Source organism: Ambystoma mexicanum, chromosome 6q (genome assembly GCF_040938575.1).
Source record: "Ambystoma mexicanum isolate Mex_15411 chromosome 6q, UKY_AmexF1_1, whole genome shotgun sequence".
NCBI lineage: Eukaryota > Metazoa > Chordata > Amphibia > Caudata > Ambystomatidae > Ambystoma > Ambystoma mexicanum.
In genome coordinates, this window is record NC_090937.1 from 969,332,971 (window position 1) to 969,358,942 (window position 25,972).

General features: G+C 46.7%; 1 protein-coding gene across 1 annotated transcript in view; it reads left to right on the forward strand.

Annotated features, from left to right (window-relative positions):
* Positions 1 to 25,972, forward strand: part of WWC2 (WW and C2 domain containing 2) — a 2,565,136-nt gene that overhangs the window by 1,025,327 nt on the left and 1,513,837 nt on the right. The window contains exon 4 of the mRNA XM_069631472.1: positions 25,175 to 25,251. Within this exon, the coding sequence (XP_069487573.1) occupies positions 25,175 to 25,251 (77 nt within the window). The remainder of the gene's footprint in view (positions 1 to 25,174; positions 25,252 to 25,972) is intronic.

Sequence of the window (25,972 nt, forward strand, 5' to 3'; positions counted from 1 at the left end):
ACTCTCTTCAAGCCAGGCTTCAGCCAAATGTCACTTTTGTTCCCAGTTTTTCTTCATCCAAATCAAACTTACAATTTTTACACATGCAGCTAGAATGCTTATTCTAAGTTCAAAACCATGACCTTTAAACAGTTGCAACCTATGTGACACTCAAAAGTAGGTCACTCATTTATTTTAAACATTTCGATTTTAGTGGTTTTAAATCCAATTTCAGTTAAGCTGCTGACATCCACAGCTCAGCCAGTTTTGTTATAAACATTGTTTTGGGCTCTTCATCTTTCCAGATTTTGTATGCACACAAGAATACATTCTGCAAAATGTCTGGTGGTGTTCAGTGAGATTTTTGAATATCTTGCAATGTTTCAAATAGGCATTTTCAGCTTGCATTTCAGAGAAACAAAGGTGATTTCAAAGCGCTTTTTGAGCTAACAGGCACTGCTGTTTTTCCTTTGGCACACATTCCACTCATGGCACTCCTGGCCCATCACGCTCGCACTGGTGGGTGGTAGGTCAGGCGACCATTTTGGTGTGCACAAAAACTGCGTGGTTTTCCTGGATCCTGGCGCAAATGTGGGCTTTTCCGCCATCTTGGATTTCCTAAGCCCACAGCACCAAATGTTGCAGCTTAATAGTCCAAACGTGGGTCAGGACACCCAACAAACCCCCCCGCCCGACTGCGCTTTGATTTCGAGTCGAGGGGGAGTCGGGTGCAAAGGATGTTTTGATCCACGCGTTGGGATGTCTGCATCATCTTCTTCCGATTCCGCAGATGACAAAGTTCAGCATCTTTTCCTCCATCAGGGTGGATCAATCGATTTTCCTCGCCGGTCCTGATGGGAGTATTGGGCGGTACCCGGGCTCCTTGGATCTTTGCTCCCGGTCCCCAGGTCGACTTCCGTGGTCAGTCTCCAGGTTTTCTTTCTCCTAGGATGACAAAGCAAAGCGGCAATACCTATTCGTAGACATTTCTCCCCCACTATTGATATAGTGGGGCGGCATATACATTTTATAAACCAATAGACATTTACATTCTTATTTTTAAAAAAACAAGATATAATTAGAAGACATTTTCATTCAAGAATCATAATATTTTAGAGACTATATGTGGGATATTTTAGGGTTGGAACTGAATTACTCTGGAGCGGCCCCCTCTGGTACTGCAGAGGACTCCTCCAGTTGCTGCAGAGTGTGCCTGGGATGGCAACACTTTAACTGATTTATATGGACCCACTTGTCTTCCCCTTCTGCCAAACTACCTTTGGGGATGCGGATCTTGTAGGCAACTGGGGAGATCTTGTCTATAATTTCAAAAGGTCCCTTCTATGTAGGCAAAAGTTTTTGCTGTTTGGCCTGGTTTCTTTGGAAATTGTATAGATAGACCCGGTCTCCCACATTGTATTCTTTCCGGGTGGTCTTCAAATCGTAATGGGTCTTCATGCTATCAGCTGATCTTTCTAGATTTCGCTGAGCATAGGCAAAAGCATGTTGGAGGTGTTTCCTTAAATTCTGCACATACTCATGAGTTGTGGAGGCATTTATCAACGTTTGCTCTTGGGTTCTGTAGAGCAAATGCTGGGGAAGCACCATCTTGTGTCCAGTCATCAGCTCAAATAGTGACATTTTAGTTGCAGGTGAAGGGGTAGATCTGATGGCCATTAGGACCAGAGGTAATCGGATATCCCAACTTGGCCCAGAATCTGCCACAAACTTTTTTAATATGCTCACAATGGTCCGGTTGTAGCGTTCTACTGCCCCAGAAGGAGCTGGCCGGTAAGCAATATGTAGCTTCCTTTTGACCCCCAGTATCTCCCACATCTTAGTCATTACTTCTCTGGTAAAATGGCTACCTCAGTCTGACTCAATCCATTGAGGTAGACCAAACTGAGGGAGGATGTGGTTTATCATCAGGGCAGCTGCAGTTTCTGCCTTGCAGTTTGGGGCCGGGAGACATTCCACCCACTTGGTAAACAAGCATGTGACCAACAACATGTACTTGTTTCCCCTAGAGGAGTGAATCACGGGGCCTATGAAGTTGATTTGCAAATCTGACCATGGCAGTGTCATCCCCCTCCTTTGGAGAGGTGCCCGATGTGTGAGGGATGTTGGCTGAAATTGTGCACACACAAGGCACCCCTTCAAGTATTGGTCGAGGTCCTGCCCCATGTGTGGCCAGTATGCAACCTCTCTTAAGATCTCATGTTTTGTATGAAACCCCCTTTGACCGGCGGTGGCCGCATCATGGGCGTGACTTAACATCAGGCTTCGGAATGAGGTAGGGACCACCCACTGATCATGGCCAGCTTGGGATTTCCTTACCAACAAACCGTCTTGGATTCGGAACATTTTTGGACAATTCATCAACACTCTAAGGTCCTCTTTCCCAATGTAGTCGGTATCCGTCAGGGGAAAGTGTTCAGGGTCCTCAATGTGTTGGTAAAACTTACCAATTATTGGATCCCCCTTCTGAGCCGTAATCAAATCAGCATCTGGGGTCTCCTTACTCCATTGTGCAGTTGAAAGATCATTGTGAGCATTTGTCTGGGACCTAGTGATAGCTGTGACCTGGATTTCCCCCAGCAGGGACTCAATCTCTATTAGATCCCCTTGGATTGCCCCGGTTTTGGCCAGCTGATCAGCTAAGTCATTTCCAATTTTTGTCTGGTCCCTCTACTTTGGAATGACCCTTGATCTTTTTCCAGTAGATGGTCATCCCATTCGAGGTGACCATATTATCAATGTTTTGAATTAACTTCCCATGTGTCAAGGGTTTGTTATTAGCACATAACATGCCTCTGGTTTTCCAATTAACCAGGTGCTCCACGAACCCGTTCCGTACATAATCTGAATCTGTGATTATGACCAGTTTGTGGAGTTGATGTTGGACAGCAGTGAGGATGGCTTGATGCACAGCCATCAAATCTGCCACCTGACTCCTTCGGGGAGCAATTTTGTACCCAGCTGAGGGTTCTGGGGACTCATTCACCCATGCATTCCCTACGCCGGCCACCAGTTCCTTCTCCCCATTGTTGTCAACATGGTAAGAGCATCCATCCACATAGACAGTGGGCATTCCCTCACACTTGTCTTCTTCAAAGACTTTGTGTGGGGAATTAAGGTATGCCTCCATGTTGTCCTTGATTTTTAGACTTTCGTCCTCGAGACAGTTTTCTCTGGCACAATCATGCAAGTCAGCCAGACCTTGCGCGAGGGGACTCTTCTTGTTTAGGCCATATCTGACCTCCACAGGAAAGCCTTGCATTGACAGGATCCAGGAAGTAATTCGGGAATTACTCACATTTCCGGCTCGGATTCTGTCACTTTGGAGATATTTCAGAGGCTGGTGTGGAGTCTCCACTATGATGTGTTCCCCCTGGATGAACGGGCGGTAATTCTTCAATGCCCACACCGTTGCCAGGAGTGCCTTCTCACAATCGTTGAATTTTTCTTCCACAGAGGTTAAAGTTTTGCTCGCATAAGAGATTACTTTATTGACCTTGTCATGCTTTTGGTATAATACTGCCGTCAAGCACGTATTAGAGAACCCTGTCTCCAGGAAAAACTCCTCGTTTCTGACAGGGTAAGCTAGGCAGGGCGCTTGGGAGAGGCTTCTTTTGAGCGGTCTTACTGCCTCGGCTTGTTCTGGACCCCATTCCCACTTGACCCCCTACCCCCCTTCAAGAGATGAATCAAGGGTCTGGTGATCTCTGCGTAGCCCTCAATGAACTTTCTGCTGTAATTAGTCAGTCCAAGGATGCTCCTTAGTTCCCGCAGAGTTGTGGGGTCTTTCAGTTTCTGAAGTGCTTCCACTTTCTTTTCTTGGGGACAGAGACCCTGAGGAGTAATCTCATGCCCCAAGAAATTAACCCGGGTTCTACACCACTGTGCTTTCTCAAAGGAAAGTTTTGCTCCGGTGGCCCTCAACTGTGTCAGAACATAACGGATCTTCGCTATATGTTCCTCCACAGATTAACTTTTGATGAGGACCTCATCTACATAAGCCAGGTTACCCCTCGCACCCAGTTCGGGCATGGCCTTATGTAGGAAAATGTTGAATTCATTGCCGGTGTTGAGGTATCCGAAGGGAGTTCGGGTCCATGTGTACTGCTTTCCCCCAAAGGTAAAAGCCAGTTTGTATTTGTCCTCCCTACTGACATGCACGGTCCAGTATCCATTGGTCAGGTCTATTGCAGTGAATACCTGTGACCCCTGAATCTGGGCCAGCCCTTGGTCAATGTAGGGCAGAGGCCATCGGGAAGTATGGACCCGTTTGTTGAGCTCCCTAAGGTCGCGCAGAGTCTCCACTGGCCGTTTGGCTTCAATATTCCCAGCACCGGATTATTGAAGGTGCTGTGTACTGGACGGATTATTCCCCGGGACTCAAGGTTCTTAATTATTTCAGTAAGGGACTCCATGGATGCGAGAGGCAAGCGATATTGCTTCACAAACACTGGAGTCATGCTAGGGTCCGTGGGAATTGTTGTTGTGTGGATGTCGGTGCGACCACAGTCATATGAGTCTACCGCAAAGAGATCTTGGAAATCCAAGAAAACTTGTTTCAACTTTTGCTTCTGTTCCAGAGTCACGCAGGTATCAGCTAGGTTGACTATCTCTTCGACCATCTGCCTGAAGCCTGGAAAGACTTCTGGTTTTGCTATCTCAGCGGCCTCCTCCAGCTGGGTGGAGAAGTCCCTGGTCAGAGTGCTGATTTGGACGGGAGGCTTTAGGTGGGAAAGGCAGCCCTCATGGACCTGGAAAATCACCTCATCCCTTCTGAAGTCACAAGTCACGTCTTCCTTACAATAAGGGCAGGAAGTGTACACCAGGAAGTTCCCCCCATGCCGGTTAAAGATCCTGTCTGGTGTTGTATTGTCATCACTGTCACTGTCAAAACAGTCCTTGGGGATTGGTCCTAACAGTTCATTTCCTAAATCAATGGAGAAATGTCAGTCATCAACTGCCATTCCAATAATGGTGCCTCCGGCTAGAGTAATACTCTGTAAGTCGCTGTTATCCACCTCTATTGGAATGGTGTCATGTTCTATGTTGACTAATGGTGTTGGGTTTACCCCTAACCCTTGCTGTTGGAGGGAAGCATTTAGATGAATATAAGCATAAGCATCAGGGTTTTTCAATTTTTGTCCTCTTTTAACTTTCACTTCCAGGGAGAATTGTCGGGTCCTTTCTGGGATGGTGACTTCCTCTTTAATCTGAATTTCAACTGCATAAGGTAGCAATTGAGCTGACCTAAATGCTTTTTCTGTATCATCAAATCCCATGGGATTATCCGCTATTCGGGACCAAGCTTTGAAGTTTATTAGGTCCAAACTACTGGCAAAGCAATTGAGAATGTCACTGCCTAAGTAAAAGGCGGCAGTGACGTCTCGCACGACGCAACAATTATGGACTATGCTCTTGTTGCCAATGGAGATTTTGAGCATACACCTGCTTGGCAGGAGATGTTTCGAATTGGGTGTTTCCAGATCCATTTCCCATTTGTCTATCATTTTGAATGTGGGAATGGCTGGATCTTTTGGGAGTTGGCGGAACATGGCTTCGCTGATGAAGTTCTTACCGATGTTCACACACACTCGGGCGAGAACAGAGTCCTTCCCATCATTTAACTGAACAGGGATGAACAACTGCTCTCCAATTTGCTGAACATCAGCCAGGCTCTGAGCTGATTTCACATCTTTCTGGACTATAGGAGTGGGAATGTCTGATTGTGGATTAGTAAAGAATTTCAGAGTGTTTCCTTCCAGTGTGGAATACCACCTTAAACTGGAGGGAAGGTTGATTTTCAGAAATAGAGAGGTCCCCCCATCACCAGTCTGTTGTCCTACTGCTATTACTGTCACGTCTGGAATTTGGTTGTTCTGGAAGTGAAATTCTACTTGGTCAGATTTTTGTTCAACCATGTGGCAGGTGCCGTTTAAACTAACATGGTTGACGCTCTGTTTTAATTTTATTGGTCGGCTAGTCTGGGTCCAGAGGACCTTGTTTACACAATCTATTAGGGGTGACAACCTTCTCAGGAGGTCATTCCCTAGAAAACAAGGGGTGCCCTCTGGAGTCACTACTATGACCGGGTGTTTCACCTTGTGTCGCCCAATTTTGATGTCCAAATCTGCAGTCCCCTCGACGGGAACTTACTTCCCGTCAAAGTTCTGCAGTTGTCCAGGAAGAGAGGTGAGAGGAATCTGGTATTCCTCCCCCCTTCCTGAATTTATTTCATCAAAGGCCTTTTTGGACAGAAGGGTAGCTTGGGATCCAGTTTCCACCAGTGCCAAAATTGTACCCTGCCCCTGTACTTGTACCGGGGCATATTATCTTCCCTCCTTCTCCTCAAGGGGGCACAGATAATGTACATTTTTGGACAACTGGTGGGCTAATTTTCTGATTTTGGACATTGAGAGAGAAGAGATCTGGGCAGAATTCTGTAGAGTCATGGGAATCTGCAAGAAAAAGTTGGTAACTTGAAAGAGGATATTCGAGTTCCCCTGGTTCCGGTCCTGGGCCGCCCCGCCCCCTTTTTGGAGGCAGTCACCAGAATGGGTTTGAACCCGGGGATTTTGATGCTGTTGGTTCTGGGATAGGATGATGGGCAGCGACAGCTCAATCCCCACATCTACCCAGTCTATTGATTCGGTTTTAGGTTCCCCTGGTTCCGGTTCTGGGCCCCTCCCCCCTTTTTGTAGGCAGTCACCAGGATGGGTTTGAACCAGGGGTTTTTGGTATTTTTGGTTCTGGGATAGGATGATGGGCGGCGACAGCTCAATCCCCACATCTACCCAGTCTATGGATGCGGTTTTGGGTTCCCCTGGTTCTGGTTCTGGGCCGCCCCCCCTTTTTGGAGGCAGTCACCAGGATGGGTTTGAACCAGGGGGTTTTCGGTCTTGTTGGTTCTGGGATAGAATGATGGGTGGCGACAGCTCAATCCCCACATCTACCCAGTCTGGATTGGAATCCTTTTTGGGACCCATTTTTCCTTGGGAGGAGTTCCCCCATCTCTGAAGGAGAAGATCCTTTTCCCAGGATCCTCTGAGGATCCCTCTCCCTCAAATTGGAAGACCTGTACCTCCTCCACAAAATGGGTCTGTTTGGGTCCTTTGTTTCTCCTACCTCCTCTCTGCTCCTTGGGTGGCAGACTTCCAGGGGTAGGGGATTTTGTTTCCGGTTCCTGGGTTTCCAGGGGCTGTTTACAAGTGGGGAAGGAAGCTTGCTCCAAGGCTTTACACCCCCCTTCCCCTTGTGCCTCCTCCCTGGGAACCGGTGGGTTATCGGGGTGCTGCCCCCGTCATTGTTCTGGAGCACCAGGCCCAGAGTTTGGGGCATTCTGCGGTGGCATGCTCATCTGAGGGTTCTGTTGAGCCCTCAGTATGTGACCCAGATCCCGTGCCATATTTTGGACCTGGCGCTCTAACTGTGAAACCCGCTCAGGCTGATACAGGGTTCTATTTTCTCCCCTGGGCTGATCCCGGGAGGGTTCGCTATCCCTTCTCTGGTAGTACCCTGGATTGGGAAGATTTGGGTACCCCCCCACCCTTGGCCTCCCCTCTCCCGGATTCGTTGTCTGGGCTCAGGGAATTGGGGAAAGAAGGATGGATGATTTTGGGGCTGGAAGTTGGGTGGATACCTGGGGAACAAGTTCTGCCCAGGATTTGATGAATTTCTGCCCTCGTGGGGGAAGTGCGGAGGGAGGTTCCCTGGGTTGGGCGTTTGTTTGGATCCCCCCCCTTGGGCCGGAGGAGTCCACACATAACCCAGTATTGGACTGTTTCCCTTATAGCGGGGACTTACATAGTCAGGGGAGCGGGGGACCCCATTTGTGGGACTACCTCCTCGACTCCCTGTCTGTGACTGGCCCGAGGGCCTTCTGGGCTTAGAATTATTTGGTACCGGCAGGTTTTTAGGTCCCCCCATCTCCAAATCTAGAACAGGGGCAACCTTTACCTCTGCCACCTTGGCAGCAGCAGGGGTGCTGTTGGTTTTGGGGTTTTTGGGCTGATTCTTATTTTCCACCGGTTTCTGCACCTCATAGATGCGGGTGGCTTGCTCAATGACCCAGTCTAAAGATCTTTTCTCGTGAAAGTCTCTCACAAGCTGGGTCATTTTGTATTTGGGTAAGGCATGGAAAAATGTATTAACAAATTCTTTACTGTCCGTGCATACCCTTTTTGTAGTCTGCGCAAAAGCATGCTTTAACTCATGCACAAATTCTTGTGGGGCCTGATCCTCCCCACATTGCAAATTGTAGGCTGCCTTGCGAGCCTCTTGGGGATTTCTGTGAACAGAAAAATGTTTCAAGATGGCCGCCCTGTAGGTGGACCATCTTGAATGATTTTGGTCCTCCAGCCCCGCAAAGAAACTGGAGTATTCTGGGGAGAATGTCCATTTTACATACTGAATGCAGCTACTGCTGTCTTTCAAATGGAAAGTCTCCATCATTTGCTCAAAGAGCTCCAGGTTTTCCCAAACAGAATACTTGGAGTTCTTGTGATAAGGCGTGATGACACTCCTGATTGCCTTAATCTGTTTTAAGGGGTCCTTAAGCAGGGCCCTTTTTGCCTTATTGGCCTTTTTGGTTCGTGTAACCCTGGTCCATTCATCCTCTGACTCAGAAGCACTGCTCCCAGAGGTGCCCGTCTGATCTTCCAGGTTTTCCTGGATTCTGCGAGCCTGGGAATGGCTGGCAGAATGTGGGGACCTGGTCTCCTGTGTCCTGTGACGCTCAGAGGAGTCTTCAGATCCCTCCTTCCTGCCAGGATTTGATGGGTACCCCCCCACTGACCTAACTGGGCAGAGGTTTTCAGGATGCCCTTAGTGGGCCTACTCTCCTGGGGTTCCCCACTAAATTGCACTGTGCTGGGGTGCCCATACCCGGATGCCCGCCCCTCCATTCCTGGGTGGTACTGGCCTATGAGCCCCATACTTTTGGCTGGATAGTAATCTGCCATCCCTGTGGCCCTGTGCTCATGTGCGCCAGGGGACATGGGGGTGGCAGAGTCCAGGGACTGGGAGAGATGAAGGCCTCTGGTACTAGGGCTCCTGAGGTTATGCTCAGGTGTTTCCCTTTCCCAGCGAACTTCATCTCTATCAGCCCCTGCTCCCTGTTGCAATGCAAGAGCCTGGGCTTTCAGTTCCTCAACCAAGGCCTTACTAGACTCTATCAGTCTCTCCTGCTTGGCTACCTGTTGCTGGAGCCTATCATTGTGTTGACAGAGAGCCTCATTTTCCCTCTGTGCTTCCCGGTTTGTCCTGGAATACTGGGTCAGTCTTTGCTGCAGGGTGGTTATCTCCTGGGCACCGTCCCTACTGGCCTGCTCCTTTCTTGTCAGAGCATCTTCCACCCTCCTGGTGTGCTCTAACAAGTTCTGATGCTCTTTTTGGAGGTCACCCAGTCCCTGGAGGGCCAAGTGATTTTCTTGAATTTTTCTTTTTAAGTGACAGACTTCCTGGCCTAAGGTGTCCCTTTCCTGAGCAAGAGCCTGCATCTGTGCCGCCAGGTCGTCCCTCTGCCGTTGAAGGGCACCAGCTTTCTGGCGCTCTTCATCAAACTCTGCCTGGGTATCCAGGTCTTTCAAAATCAATTTATTGCTTTCATCTTTCTCTCTGTCTAGTTGGATTTGCAGGGTGGCTACCTGCTCTGTGCATGCCCTGTTGAAATTGATCTGTTGCTCCAGCTTTTTCTGGCACTGCAGTAAGGAGTCCAAAATGTCTTAGTGCTCCTTCTGCAAAGCCAGAAATCTGGTATCCTGATCAGCCTTTTCCTGTTGCAGGATATCCATATCCTCCTTTATTTTAATGATGTACTGTCTACTATCATTTTCTGACTCCTGGCTCCTGTGCAGCCTCTGCTATGAAGAGACCAGGTCAGATTGGGCCTTTTCTAACGCCATCTGTTGCCTATTTGCCAGATCTTGGCCATCAGCACATTTGTCCTGTATGGCTCCCATATATAGATACAAATATGCTGCTATCCTGACAATCTTGTTGTGTTCATCTTTAACTTTAGGAGCCATATATAGTTCACTTAGGGCCACATGTAATGGACCCTGATCTCTCCATATGTCTGACCCTGTTTCAGTGATCTGGGGTACGATTGCCTGCAACCAGACCGCCTGGTCCTGATGAGCCCACTCACCTCTCACAAATAGCTTATGTAAGAAGTGCTCTCTATTTTGATGTCTACCAGTGTCGTCATTCTGGAAGTTGATTTCCTTCCTGACTTACAGAAGTTTGTATTTTATTTTGCAAAACAGACCGTTTCCTTAGAGCGTTCCTTTAGGGGGTGCTTTCACAGTGTAAAACAGCGTGGTGATCTAACCGGATATATGTATCCTGTCAGTTGGCACACTGTATTAAGCTGCACAATGGTAGATCTAATCCAGATGCCCCGGCTCGAGCCCCCAATCTGTTAATGACTCCTATCAAGCATTCCCACTAAGTCAGTGCCTTGTCTGGGTTTGCTCAAGGGAAGCCCTTATTTATATATTTTTATGACAAGTTATAATCTGGATGATGAACCCTTGTATAACGCCCCTCTCTTAGAATCCCCCTGACCCCACTGAGCCAAGAAGTAGGTTTGTTTTGAAAATTAAAACGGTTTATTTGAAAAATTGAACAATAGATATATATCACACTTTTATAATAAATGAATATTTGATATCACACCTAGACATATGACAGTGATCAACAATGGATGATGTTATACTAGCACACTGGTTTAATTACTTAGGAGTAGTATAGAGGATAAGGTAGCTGAGAATGCTTTATGGTTTCAAGGAGATGCAAAGATGAATAAAAGCAGTACAGAAATAAACTTGATATGATTTCAGCAAAAGATAATATGATCAATTTTTCTCTGACAATTCACCCCCCCTATGCAATGTAAGGAGATGGAAGTAACGCACACAGTCTTCAGGAATACAATCACAGTACAATACGAATTCAGTTCCCCCCTAGCAAGCTTATAGCACTAGGGATGATTTTGAAACACAGGCGAAAGACTTTCAGGTGATTGTAAGGGAGTGAAAAATGCTAAAATTGATTTGAATTCCCTCTAGAGGTTCAGGGTGAGTGAGAGATACTTTAAATCAGTTCAGGTCCACACTAACAATGGTTAATGAGGGATTATCAGGTTGAAAACGGATTTCAGTAATGGAAGCAAAGGACAGATCTTTCTACACGTGGTTGAAATGAAGCAAAATGTGAAATCGCAGCACTTTTTTTTCGAGTGCGTCGAACGCAATTACGGAGGCGCTATAAGGAGTAGCAAGTCGGTTTAGAGCTTGTTGGAAATCTGGGAATCTTAGCTTTACAATAAAAGTTACATTGCGTTCCTAGGATGCACGGTTCCAAAGATACAGATGATTTTGTAAAGGTAGTTTTTCAGAAATGAAATTACAGTTTCAGAATGACAGATGCGCTTTGAAAGGTTTGAATCAACAGGAGGAACACACGATTTCTTATGATGCAGTTCTAAACAGGTTCAAATGTTTTGAATCAGATTATTTTACGCTAAGAGATGGGTTCTGCACAGTTCTAGCTGGGTACTCACACTATAAATTTGAAAGGAATGGCATCGTCACGGATCTGGTCAACAAGTTTAACTGCGGTTCTCTCTGCTCGGCGGGTCAATCAGGCACCAGTTCGGTTCACAGCGGTCTGGTCTGGGTCTCTGGTTCTGCTGGTCTGGATCAAGTGGATTCTGGATACCGCACTGCTTTCTGGGTACTGGTTCTGTTCTGGATACACAGGACTCTTAGCAAGCAGCAAACCGCACAGCCCGGCGGTTGAATAGTTTGCAAAAGATTTTGAGGCCTGCTGAAGAGTTCAGCTCTTTGGAGTTTTTGTTCTGGAGTTAGTCTGGATCTCTGGAGTTCTGGTTTCTGGAGTTCTCCGTCAGCGTGCTGCTCAGGAATTCAGTTGAGGGTTGGAAAATGAAAGTGTCTGTCTGGCTCCCAGTGGCTCTTTTTATGTCTTTAGAAAATGGGTGTGTGTTGGCATAACTAAGCCTGCCCCTCACAACTTATCATTGGCCAAGCTCTCCTCTCTCCCTTGATTGGGGGAAGGAAATGGAGTGTCATCGTGATGAGGTAGTTTATGGGTCAGAGGATCCACCCCTGGTCAATTTGCACACAAATCTATTCTTGATCCAAATACATATTTATCTACGTACAATTTTTCTAATATTATATGTCCAGTTAACATATTTTCTGTAGCACCAAACCATCCGATCCCTGTCTTTGTAAGATGTCGTGTCCACTTATGACAGAATTCTGCCCTTTTCATCAAGAACACAACCTCTAAACCTTTCCAGAATGTACACAAACATGCACAAGGAATATGGGCATCAGATGATAAAGTGTCAGATTTTTAACATACAGACATTCGGAGTAATACCTTATTTTCCACTACTACCCCCAAGAACATACCACAGAGTCCTAACACCTCTTAAAATGTGCACAGAAAACACAAGAATAATGATATTAATTATATAATTTCGACAAGTCCGTACTATGAATAATTAATCTTTTTAAAATTATGCTCTGGCCCAGAGGGGTGTGGTTTCCCAAAGCACATGGTGGAATTTTCTGGTTTGTCCACTTCCTCCAACTCAAGTTGCTCACAGAGGCACTGCCCCTCCCTGTTTCTCTCAAGAAGAAGCCATTTACGACCCCCCCTAATTTAACATTTGCCTGAGCCAAGGAAGGCTCATTGTTCTGTTTCCCTCCAGTCCTAGGTGCTCCTCCCCTGATTCAATCAGGGAGGTGTCATCTCCTTTTGGTGGGGGCAGAGCAAGTTTCACCCCTGTCGGGGGTAGTTGCCGGGCAGAATTCACTCTCTTCAAGCCAGGCTTCAGCCAAATGTCACTTTTGTTCCCAGTTTTTCTTCATCCAAATCAAACTTACAATTTTTACACATGCAGCTAGAATGCTGATTCTAAGTTCAAAACTATGACCTTTAAACAGTTGCAACCTATGTGATACTCAAAAGTAGGTCACTCATTTATTTTAAACATTTCGATTTTAGTGGTTTTAAATCCAATTTCAGTTAAGCTGCTGACATCCACAGCTCAGCCAGTTTTGTTATAAACATTGTTTTGGGCTCTTCATCTTTCCAGATTTTGTATGCACACAAGAATACATTCTGCCAAATGTCTGCTGGTGTTCAGTGAGATTTTTGAATATCTTGCAATGTTTCAAATAGGCATTTTTAGCTTGCATTTCAGAGAAACAAAGGTTATTTCAAAGCGCTTTTTGAGCTAACAGGCACTGCTGTTTTTCCTTTGGCACACATTCCACTCATGGCACTCCTGGCCCATCACGCTCGCACTGGTGGGTGGTAGGTCAGGCGACCATTTTGGTGTGCGCAAAAACTGTGCGGTTTTCCTGGATCCTGCCGCAAATGTGGGCTTTTCCGCCATCTTGGATTTCCTAAGCCCACAACACCAAATGTTGCAGCATAATAGTCCAAACGTGGGTCAGGACACCCAACAAAGTCTTTGAACATCCCGTCCATCTGAGCTTTCACATTTTCCCAGAATTGCTGGATTTTTGGGCACTCCCACCAAGCATACCTCCTGCCCCCATTTGTCCACATCCCTGCCAACAAAGGTTTGTGGTTTGGGGCTACATCGCATGTAACTGCTCCGGGGTATAGTGCCATTGGACTAGAATCTTTATCCATATTTCTTTAGTCTGTATCGTCCGTACCAGCTTTGGGATAGCCTCCCATATATATTCCCTGTGTGTCTAGGGTATTGTGTCCTGGAGTGTTTTTTCCCATCTCTTCATATAGGTCCACTGGATGTCTTTCGTATGTGTGTTCAGGAATTCGTATGTGCCTGAAGCAAATTTTTTGGAGCCTGTGTGTCTCATTAGGAAGACTTCAAACGGGGTCAGTTCCCTTGTCATCGCTCGCCTTACCTGCGGGGTCGACAACCATTGACAGAGTGGTACATGTTTCCTATTTTGGTGCACCCCACTTCCTCCCATTTCCTGTATGCCCCTTTTTCCATTCTCAGTGGGAAGTCTGGATTGTGGAACATCGGCTTGAAGGGTGCAGGGTTTTACGTTAGTGTTCCTCCTCTTGTTGCCTCATTCCAAACCTCTAATGTCGCTTTCATTACCTCACTTACTTAGAAATTTGGGTGTCTGTAATGTTTCCCTTTCGAATGGATTGTGTACTTCAATGTATTCCACATCTTTGACATGTAATGTCCACAGATGTGCACATTGAAAATGTTTTCAGGAGAGGGCGTCCTGCGTCGATGAGGTCGGGTCGATGTCCCTCGAAGGCCTCCGTCGAGGGTGCCGTCATCGGATGTTATAAATAGGATGCACGGCACCCGTAGCCTCAGTTCTGTTTTTTCCGCAAACTTGTTGCTTCGTGAAACTCGACGCGCCTCGTGTGTTTCATCGTTGAGATGTCTTTTTCTTCGCACCCTCCGACTCTGCGGTCTGGCTTCAAGACCTGCCGGGACTGAAAGTCGAAAATGTCAATCACTGACCTGCATCGCATTTGTTTGTGGTGTTTGGGTGAGAGTCACGACACCGATGACTGTTCAAAATGCCAGTCGCTAACTGCCAAGGCCTTGCGGTAGCGGAAGTGGAAGCTCCATGTAGCTAGGGGTTCTAAGCCCAGTAAGTCCCAGAAATCCAAGTCGAAATCCAAAGGGGTGCCCACCGACGACTCAAGGGGTGACTCTCTGCGTCGGGAGGAGGCCCGGGGTTCTCGGTCCTGGAGTGGTTCCCGACATTCTTCTTCCTCATCATGTCATTCACGGAAGTGCCGTCACCGGTCGCCTTTCCGCCGCGAGGAAGGTAGCTTGCCCGACGAAGTCTTCGACTCCAGAGGAATGGGCTGCCTTTAAGGAGCAAATGTTAGCGATATTTCAATCGCAGGGTACGAGTCCGGTCGCGCCTTCTAACGAAGCCAGGCATACCGTTGGTCGCACGCCTTCGGGCTTGGGTCCACTGCGCAACTCGCATCGGGAGCCTTCGAGGTTCCGTTCGGAAAAGGTTTTGGAAAGTCGCAAGAGACATGCTTCTAGGTTCTCGTCCCTAGCGAGACCACAGCAACCTACTAAAGGCTCGAAGCCGGCATCGACTCGGTCGGCGCCGTTTTGCCGTCTTATCAGCCCACGGCACCGTCGGCACCAGTGTCGACGCTGAAGCCTTCGGCGCTCACGATGTCGAGGTTGTCGACGCTCTCAGCGTCGAAGCCTTCGGCGCCCTCGACGCCTTTGGAGATTTTTTCCTGAAATTTGCCATTGTAGTACCCTGATGTGGTGGATCCTCCTAGGGAGGCTACGGCGAAGTCTGTGAGGCCAATATTGGACTCCAGGCCTTCTTCTGTCCCAAGGCCGGGGGTTTCAACTCCCTCTGGATGACATATGTGAAGAGGAAGAAAGGTCTGATTTTGAGGACCCTGGTGAACTGGATGTGGCTCCAATTTCTTCTGGAGACAGTCAGTTGGAGGAGTTGAGGCAAACCCTCCATGATGCCAGTGGGTTGGACACTTTTCGGGAACTGGAATTTGGTAGGCCTGAGCCTGGGGCTCATGCCGAGTCTTCATACAGGAGGCTCATGGCTAGGGTCTTGGAGTATCTGGGATGGTCCAGTGCTCCTGATGACTTTGTGCAGGATGATCTAACGGACATCTTAGATCAAGGTCCGTGCTCTGACCCGGTGTTACCATTTCATCTCACCTTACAGAAAAGGGTGGCAGCTGTTTGGCAGTCACTGGAATCTCTTAAGGCTGTTAATAAATCTTTGACTAAAAAGTACCGCCTTTCCTTTAGCGACCCCAGCTAGTTATCCACTCCCCCCACTCCCGAGAGTTTAGTGGTTCAGGCGGCCACGGCCACCTCAAGGCAGGCGGCGTACCCTACCATACCTCCGGATTGGGATGACAAACGCTTCGATGGTTGGCTCGGAAGGTATTTTCTGCGGGGAGCATGGCATTGAAATCTGCCAACTCCACTTCTGCCTTAGCAAGGTTCTCACACACACTGTGGAACTGTGTTTCTTGAGCGGCTGAGCATATTCCCGAGGGAGAACAAAAGGGATGGCTTCTTGGCTCTCATGAAAGACGGCAGGGATGCTATGTGCGAATCCCTTAAGTTGTGTTTGGATACTGCAGACAGTGTTAGCCGGTCCATGGCTGCGAGCACCGTTATATGGAGGTTTGCATGGTTGCGGAAGTCGGGTTTTGCTACGGATGTGCAAAGCCGTCTTCTGAACATGCCCTTTGATGGCGCACGTTTGTTTGGCAACAAGGCTGACGAGAGCCTTGAGCGGTTGCAGACCTCGAAAGCTGCAGCAAAATCTTTAAGCGTAGCTGTGCGTCAACCTCTGCCTTTTCGTCCTAGGGGACAGCAATGGAGGGGAGGTTCTTTTTGTTACTACTCCTCCTTTGGTAGAACGAGAGGGGCCGCCAGTCAAAGGGGCCAGCGAACAAGTGGTGGTCGGGGAAATAGAGGTGCCAAAGCCGCTCGGGCAGCTGCCTCTTTGCCTTCAGGCACTGCCGCAGCCGCTCCAAAACAGTCATGAAGCCATGACCCATGGTTCGCCAGTTGGGGGCAGGCTATCTCAGCATCTCGAAGAGTGGCAATCCATTACTTTGGATGCGTGGGTTCTGGATACGATAGACCACGGCTACTGGCTTCCCTTCCTAAAGTGGCCTCACGACAATCCACTGGGGAAACCCTCTTTGAAGCTTCCGGATCCGCTCCTTGCGCAGGAAATCTTAACCCTGCTGGAGAAAGGCACTATAGAACTGGTCAACAAACAATGAGGGACCCCAAGCCAAAAAATACACCCAATCGTGCTTGGAAAAAACATGTGTATATCTAGAGCAACTAGGAGACCGAGGTAAAAAATCTTGTTTAGGTGAACAGGCAAAACTAGACCCTGGATGGTACAACTAGCCAAATAGTGCCTCTAAAGAAGTACAGACCACATCACAAGACAGGAGATGAAAAGATTCAATTCACATCCTAAATTTAATAGAACATTTTCGTTCAATTTAATAAAGTATACCATAAGAATTCTAAAAACTGCTAATTTATCATAAAACAATGAAGTCATAAAATACAATTCATGAAAAAAAACTGATACATGATTGTCATAACAAGTACTTGGAACAATAAGCAACACAACCAGACCCATACAATTCACCAATCACTCCATTCATACTAAACTCATACATATCTGTAATTCATACTGCAAAAACAAAGGTGAAAAACACAGACTATACATAAAAAAAATAAACCTATTGCACAAAATATTATAGCACCATGTTCAAAATCTAGTAAGTGACAAGCACTATATTGCTAGAATATCATTAGAATGTCCTTTCAGATTAAGACCTTCAGAAAGTCATATTAATTGACAGTTTTAGCCGCATCAAAGGTGGACCATATAGAAAACCAACATGTTTCTTTCCATCTTCATATTTACATTTTGTGGAAATTCATCAGGGTGACATAGGAACTGGAGTCATCAATGATCGATGGTGCTGGAATGTTGCAAAGTTCCATGGGTCAGTCTCGTCCTGACACCTAAACAAGAAATGGGCGGTACAGAGATTACTGATTTCAAATCAGTTAATTTAGAGAGTTCAGTATAAAACTGTGGCACGCACTATCAATGGGCGTGGCTACAAGGTCACATGACCTGTTGAAAAACCTACCGGAGGTCACAACCAGCTAATGGAAAGACCAACAGGGTGCATTAAACTAAATATATTAGGTTCACACCCTATGTGCAAAGCAAGAGAGTGAATACAAAAGGAGAAACCGTCCTGTGGAGGCTCGGTAAGCAGACAATCGTCTGACAACCAATGCACAATACCGGAGAAAGAGCATGTACCAACTGGATTTGGAAAAAGTGGAAGCATTAGCAGTCTGGTAAGAAAATGACACTCAATGGACAAAACCGGAGTACCCTAGGGTAGCTGTAATTGGTCAAACCCAAACAACGTAATAGTAATACATTGACAGAAATAATCTAGAATCCTGTGTCAAATCTTAAATACCTAATTCAGTAACTCTGGGACTGGGGTCAAAGTAAAACTTACTCTGCCATATATCAAGTCGCAGCATACGCCCCACTAATTGGATCGGTGCAAGTGAAACCAAGCGTAATGTGGCCAAATGAGAATGCTGGAAAAATATATGCCCTATGGAAATAAAACATAAGGTCAAATATGACAAATGCCGAATCGCGTATATAGACTCAAAGAAAATATCAAGTCGTATGGAGACTGGCAGGAGTAGGTAAAAGAAACGGAAACCGAACACCATAAAAACGTACTTACTCTATTTCTTGCAATAGGGGCGGAAGTGTCCTTTCGGGGTCTGACAGTGCCACCAACATGGCATCTGCATATGCCACTGCTTATGGGGGATTCCAGCCATTTCTATACCTTTCAAGGCTACTGAGTCCCTTATTCGAATTAGTAGGGGTTCTAGGAAGATCGCATAAAGCAAGGGGGAACAAGGGGCACCCTAGTTTCATTCCTCGCCCAATGTTCACCTTCTATGAGATCTCGCCATTTACTGCTATGCTGATACTGGGGGAGTTGTAGTTGGCCTGGATCATTGTGATAAAGAATTCCCCAAGCCCATGTGTTTCAAGATGTGGAACAGGAGCGACCATGCCACGCGGTCAAACGCCTTCTGCCCGTCTAACAAGAGGAGTATATCCTGGGTGTGGGTGATCCCTGTCTTTTCCAGTTTTGTTTAGCTTTCAGCTGTCTAGCTATGAGTTTATCAGCTGTATTTGTTTTCGTGTAGTACCAGTGTTTCAAGTGTTGTAGATGTTTCTCTGCTCTTTTTGTGCGAAGAGTTTCTAATTGACCTGGCACATGTCTAAATGCTTTCTTCAGCTTGGTCAAGGGCTTCTGTACTATTTCTGCCTGGATTTCTCGTAGTTTCTCTTCTAAATCTGATTCCCATTGTTGTCTCTGTGTGTCTGTAGTCACCTTAAGTGCAATGTACTGACCTCTCGTGACTGCTTTAAAGGCTTCCCATAGGGTTCCCCTCAACATCGCCACCGAGTTATTTTGGGTGAAGTATTCCAGAATTTTAGTTCTAATGGTATTCCCCAGTTCGAGAAGAATGTCGGGTGGGAGTTTCCCTCGCCAAAACCCTGGTGTCCACTGTGTTAGTGACAGTTCCGCCCAAAAAGGAGTGTGGTCTGATATGTACCTGTGAGCAGTGCTTGTATCCCTTTTGTTACCCCATTCTCACCCGCCATACATCTACCAACGACAGTGTTTCCATTTTCATTTCATAGGGTTTTTGAAGGAGCCCCCCTGTCCCTGTGTTCTGGATCCTGTTCTGTCCAAGTTAGGATGCCATGCCAGGTTAAAGTCATGTCCCATTACCACCTCCCCTGTGGCGAATCTTTCCAATTTATTTAGTGTGTCCCTCAGGAAGCCATCCTGTCCCGTGTTAGTAGCATATATTGCAGCCAGTGTTAGTAGTAGCCCCTCAAGTTGTACATTTGCGAATGTGAATCTCCCAGATTTGTCTGATTGTGTATTTTGTAATTGTATCTTCAGGTTATTATGAAATGCTACAAGAAAAAAATAATGATGACCCCACAGGGTGTAAAATGCAGGTGATACGGTATACCAATTACCAATACTCACCTCACTTTTTCCAACCTCAAAAAGCAAACAACTGGTATACCACACTGTAGCATACAGGAAAAATGCCACAGGCTAGTCAACAGGTCTAGCACAAGGTTTCCCTTGGAGGATCATTAGCATTATCCCTGCCTTTTTCTCTTGAGCGTTGGATTGCATTACCTGCTTGTTCCCTCTTAGATGGCCTTTCCTTTTGTCTTTCAACCCTTATATGTGCCTCTTGTAGCATTAAAATGTCCCCTTATGGAGGAAGTGTTCTAACTTTTTTCTTTTTACTGGGGTGTTCAGCCCCCATACATTGAATGTCAAGATTTTTAACCCTTCCATTTTGGATCCTGTCCCCGCCCGTCTTTCTTATGTCCACTTCTCAGCTCTATTTTATCCCTTTCAACATTCCCTCCCTTCCTCCCCTACCTCTCCCCCCCTCTCCCTCCCTCTACAACCCCCTACTTGTAGATCCTCCTCCCTCCCAATAACTGCCCTGAGGAGGGCCCTGGAGCCTATGACTGCTCGGGCGTGTTGCCTTCCCCACCAGGCCCTCGGGAAACTCAGGGATATCTTTGTGTGTGGTCCTAAACCCCACTTAGGTTCCATTGGCTGACCACAGGATTTCCCTCCCCCCAGCTGCCGCATAGTATTTGGATTCTGGTTCTCATTGCCACGTACAGGGTGGGTTCTGTTGTGTGCCCTTATGGGACCTCTGATTCTTTATCCTCGCACGACATCTTGAAACATTATTTCTTACTGCTAGTTGGCTCCGTCTTTTAGTGGATTGATTTCCTGTCACAGGGTCTCCCAGGGCCTCCTCCTTGGCCTGGTCCCACTCGCTAGCCTCTCCATGTCTCCGTCTTGTTAATGCAAGTTCATAATCTGCATACCCTTTTCATAGGTGATTACTCTGTTGTTTCCCCTCCCAAGTGAATAAGAGCCCAAAAGGGAATGTCCATTTGTATTGGATTTGCTTCGCCACAAGTTCCTTGACTACTGGGCCCATGTCTCGCCTTTTCCGCAGTGCCGATTGGGCCTAGTCCTGATATATCTGAATTACCACCCCATTCATTCGTATTTGTCCCTTTGCAAAGAATCTGCTCCTTCTGGGGATATGATGTGAGTGCGACCAAGAAGTCCCGGGGGTGTGCCCCCAGTTCGCCCATTCTTCATGGGCCCACTCGGTGGATACAGTCTATCTGGATTTCTATGTTGTCTTCATTGGCGAGTGCGTCTCTGAATACCTGTTGTACTGCTTCTTTGAGGTCTTTGTCTTCCACCGTTTCCACCATGCTCTTGATGCTTATGTTAGATCTACGGGAGCGGTTCTCTAAATCTTCACATTGGATTTCTAGATTATGCATAAGGCGGACCAGCCGTTCCTGTGTTTCGCCATTTTGCTGCGCTTTCTCCCCCACATTTTGCACTATTCCCTCCAATATGTCTGTTCTTTCTTTGAGTTTAGCTACATCGGTTTTCATCTCTTGTACTGCCTGCTTCATTTCATCTTTCAATGTTTAGAATTTGCTGTGTACTGAGGTCATAAATTGCTCCTGAAATTCCTTAAACCAGTATTGCATATCCTCTTTCGTGCCCATCCTCGTCTGTGTTGGGCTCTAGTCCGTGTTTGATTGTGGGTCTCCTTGTCCCTTTCTTTTCATTTGGGTGATTGTGTCGGTGCCCCACAGCTGCATTAGATTTGAGTTCTGCCTCGGTGTGGGGTTCTGCGCCGACTCCTGTGCTGCTTCCCCCCTTGATTTGGACATGTGTGCTTTCCGCGGTGGCTCCCCTAACAACGTGGGGGCTTCAGTGGGCACTTGGGCATTAAAGGTAGGTTGTTATTTTCTTTCTGGGGGTCGCAGTTCTGTTCCTTTTGCGCGTGGGTATGCGTATGCGCAAAATGTATCTTCTTGGGCCTCGTGCTGACTCTTCCTAGGGCGGGGGGGCTTGTCTCACCCTATGCCTGTGACCCCCAAGGTGAGGGTTTGCTTATTCGCGTTGCCCTTATCTTGGCACGGCTACGTTGACTGGTTGAATTTCTGCGTGGAGTGGCTAGTGTCCCCCTACTTGTACTGCTATCGCTCCTCTGTTTAAGTGTGGGGGCGATCAATGTCAGATCTTCCTGGGGTGGCTGTGGCATGTCTATAGCCTATCCTTAGTATGCTTTCCCGAGGTGGGGGATGGGTATCCTCCCAAGGCTTTTGTTGGGTTCTTTAATGTGTCTGTCTGGATTCTCTTCTGTTGTTTCTTTCCCCCAGTGCTTCAACTCTGAGTACTTATTTAACACTGAATGCGTGGTCCCCCTTTTTCGCCACTATGATTTTGGGGAGGGGGTGTTCCCCTGCAATTTTATCCCCCCTGTGCGCTCAGTTTACATTTATCATTTTATCATTGTGCCTCCGGCATTTATGTGTCTGCCCCAAGGGTGCGTAGTCTGCGGCCTTCGTCGCGGGAGTGTGGGGGCGGTCTTGGTAGCTGTCCCTCTGGGCTTGTGGAGCACTCGGGGAGGGATGAGGTGCAGTCCGTATGAGGTTGGGTGAGAGAGTTGTACCTTATCTGGGAGCCTGAAGTCTCGGTTGCTGCTTCTCTGGAGCTGTGCTCTCCGCCGTTTTCCTCCGCGAAGGGTTTCTTTTGGAGCGGTGCAGTTTGCTTTCTTCCTCCCTGGTGGGCAGTGTCAGGTCTCCGCTTTCGACAGTTTTTTATTTCCTTGTGGCCTTCTCTCCGCAGTCACCACACGTTTGCGGCCAATCACCCTGGCTCTCTCCGCTCCGTTTCTGTACCGTATGTTCCTCCCTCCTTCTCGCCGCATACCCCAGCGTTTCTCGTCCTGGTGGAGGGGAGGGTCCATCCCCTGTTCTCGTTTCCATCGCCTGAGCTACCCCTTTCAATGCTCGTTCAAGCGGCCTCAGTCAGTGCTCCTTGATGTTCCTGGGGTGCTCCTGGGGGTTTGGTGCAGCAGGAATCGCCTGCTCGCCACCGCTTCTGCTCAAGCTGTCGTGCTGGATTATCCCGCTACGGAGGGGTATCCCCTCTTCTTTTGCAACGGTGAAGCCCTTCTGGGAGTCTTCCCTTCTTCTATGTATGGACCCGCTGGGGTCACACCACCTTAGTCTCTTGATCCGCTTTATTTTTTTACCTTTAGTGTTGCGGCCTGGAAAGAGAAACATTCACATGCGTCCTCCCCTCATGGCCGCCATCTTGGAATGCCCTTTTTAATCGCTTTTTGACATACATTGGATTGTCGCCGAGATCACTCAATTCACATTCACAAGAATTCAGGATAATCCTGCGCATAGATAGACAGACCTGACAGAAAGGGATTATCCTTCTTAGTAAGCTCTATTTTTGTGCGTCATCCATACCGACTCATGTATAACATTACTTTGAGTGGTCACTTGTCTGTGTTCTCTCCTATTTACTGTGGGCCAAACATTTATTCAGTTATGGTTCCCCTGGGATCTTAACATCTGTTCTCCATCATTTTGTAGTTGGATGTGTCTATGCGACTTTGACCAATGGTTATATTTTTGGCTTATCCTTCTTCTCTCTAAATTCAGATCGTCATTATTAAGGTCTTTATTATTTAGCCTGCAAAGTTCTTTCCTTAACTCCCTTTTTTTTTTTAAGAGGGTTTCCTCACTGAAGGAGTGCAGATGATTACGCCATGGCCGCTCACCTGCAAATGTCGGTGTTTGTGCACAAGTATTCCATGAATGTTGCCAGGTTATAGAGGAACTTAAGTTCTTGGTTTGACATGCTCGGATACCTTCTTCTTAGTTCCTGGTTCAAGTTAAGTGCGTCCCCTTCAGATTTTACAAGTCGATTGCCACCACTATTCACAACCAAAGTCGACAGATGCCGCCCTTCGTACTTCTCCATGGCTAATTCAAATGATCCAGTCATCATGTTGTAGTCACTCCAGTGCATTGCCTTATTATTAAATTCTTTACATTTATGAAAGAGATCTTTTGTTAAGAATGTATAGTCGATGGTGGAACCCTGCACGCCCTTTGACCAAGTGGCTGCTGGAGGAACATCCCCCTTGATGTTACTGTTGACCATAAGAAGATTCCATTCTTTTAAGAATGGCAGCCACTGATGGCCATTAGTCGTAGGATCCTTCCAGTTGGTCTCATTTATTCGGGGTCTAATGCACAGGACGTTTAATTCTCCTATGAGGATGATGCTACCTGCTCCATGTAGGATTCTTAACTGGGTTAAACTGGGTTAAAACTTGTGGCAGAAAGAAAGGGGATAAGGGGTGAGATAGTAGGGTTCCAATATATATTAATCACCCAGAGCACCATAACTATTTTTGGGTCCCTAAATCAGGTTTTTATCGCTACGATTCCTGTAACATATTGTTGACTGTGAGAGATAAGTGGGCGATACCCTCTTTTTTTTTTAAGGGGGCCTGACTCTAGAGGGTGAGTACAATGGAAGAGAGAAAATAGAGTCAAAGGCTACCCTGACGTAGGGTCACAAAAATGCAGCGGAGCTAGGTAGATACTAGCTCGAAGGACAAAACACCTATAGATGCAAAGCAATTATCAAGGCAAAACGTTTTATTTACATTAACACAAAAAGGACATATTTACAAAGAGTGCCGTGGCACTGAGAGTATGCATCATTGAGCACATTGTAATCTGCACATTTGTGGGTTAGTAGGCAGAGTGATAGATTGTTACATGTATTGCTTACGATCACAATACGGTCATATTATCAACTTTATGCCTTGATAATTGCTTTGCATCTATAGGTGTTTTGTCCTTCGAGCTAGTATCTACCTAGCTCTGCTGCATTTTTGTGACCCTATGTCACGCCCTAGGTCAGGGTAGCCTTTGACTCTATTTTCTCTTTTCCACATATTGTTGACTTTCATAGAGCCTGAGAAGTTAGAATTCCCCCCAACCCCACACTGGTCTGCCCCTACATGGTCCTTCATTTCTTGTATTTATAAGATGTAACATGTGCTCTGAATGCCCACAGCGTTGTAAGTTTTGCTCAACAAATAGATTGGTTACTGATTAATGGTGGCTCATGTTTCACTTAAATGGCTGACCTCTGGACCTCCTGTGTTTGGAACTGAGCCGTCTCTGGCTTGATTTGACAATTTTCACATGACATGCCAAGAGAAAACAATTCCATGGTGTAATTTTACTTAATCAGAGGTTGGTAATGTAGCACTTATCAAGACAATTAATTCAATCAGCATTATAGGTAATATTCAGTAAACTGTCATTTTCACACTGAATTTTACAATACACGTTATGGGTAATGTATTCAACATGGTTGCACAGAGAGACACTGTTTGCATTGAACATTTTCTCAACTCAATTTTTTTTTGTGAGTTTAGCATTAGCGTTGGCAATGTTTGATAGCTCTCCCGTGGTTAATCAGGGGGAGTGCTGACCTTTTAACTCCTGTCCATCTACTACACTATAAGAACTTGATGCTTTAGTAGATGTTGCAAAGTGATCCTCCAAATATTTGTTTCTGATGTTCTTTCTCCTATTTCTGTTTTTAGTGTTCTCAGGGTCCTCATCAAGCACTAAATATGATCCGGACATTCTGAAGGCAGAGATCTCCACTACACAAGCTCGGGTAAGGAAAAGTCATAGACATTGTGTTTCAGTATTACGGTGTACACTAAACTTGTCTGTTCATTTTAGAATCCTGCACATAGATGGTGGCAACATCAAGTCCCATCAGGTTCCATCAAGTTACAATAATTTCCCAGTACAGTATTGATTAACATTCTTGTCCCTGTCATGAGGATCTGCCTGAAGCCTGCCTCCAAGCCTAACTGCTGATACGACTCTGATCTAGCCGCTCTGAAACGCAAGTGCAAAGTTGCTGAACGAAAGTGGCAGACTTCTGGCTCATCCTCTGACAAGCTGGCCTGTAGCCTACTCCAAAGGCAATACTGTCTCTCTATTGACTCCAAGAAGAGGGCCCATATCCAGGCCTGTATCTCTGTAGCCTCTAACAACACGGCTAAACTCTTCCAAATCTGCAAGGAACTAGCTAATCCATCTGCAGTCTCCACCCCACCTCTTCCTTCTCAGGCCCTCTGAATTGCACTAGCTGCCCATTTCACCTCTAAAGCTCAGGACATTCTGACCTCTCTCTTCTTCCCCCTTACTCAATTCCTCCCCTTGCCCCCTGCTTCCCTGCACCTCTCTTCCACCCCCACACCCTCTCTCATCCTTCTCACCTATCATAATGGCTGAGTTCTCTAGAGTAGTCTGTTCTATGAAGGTCTCATCCAAACAGGTGTCTCCCTGTTCCTCCAGAACCAATAAGGACAACATCTCCTCCCTCG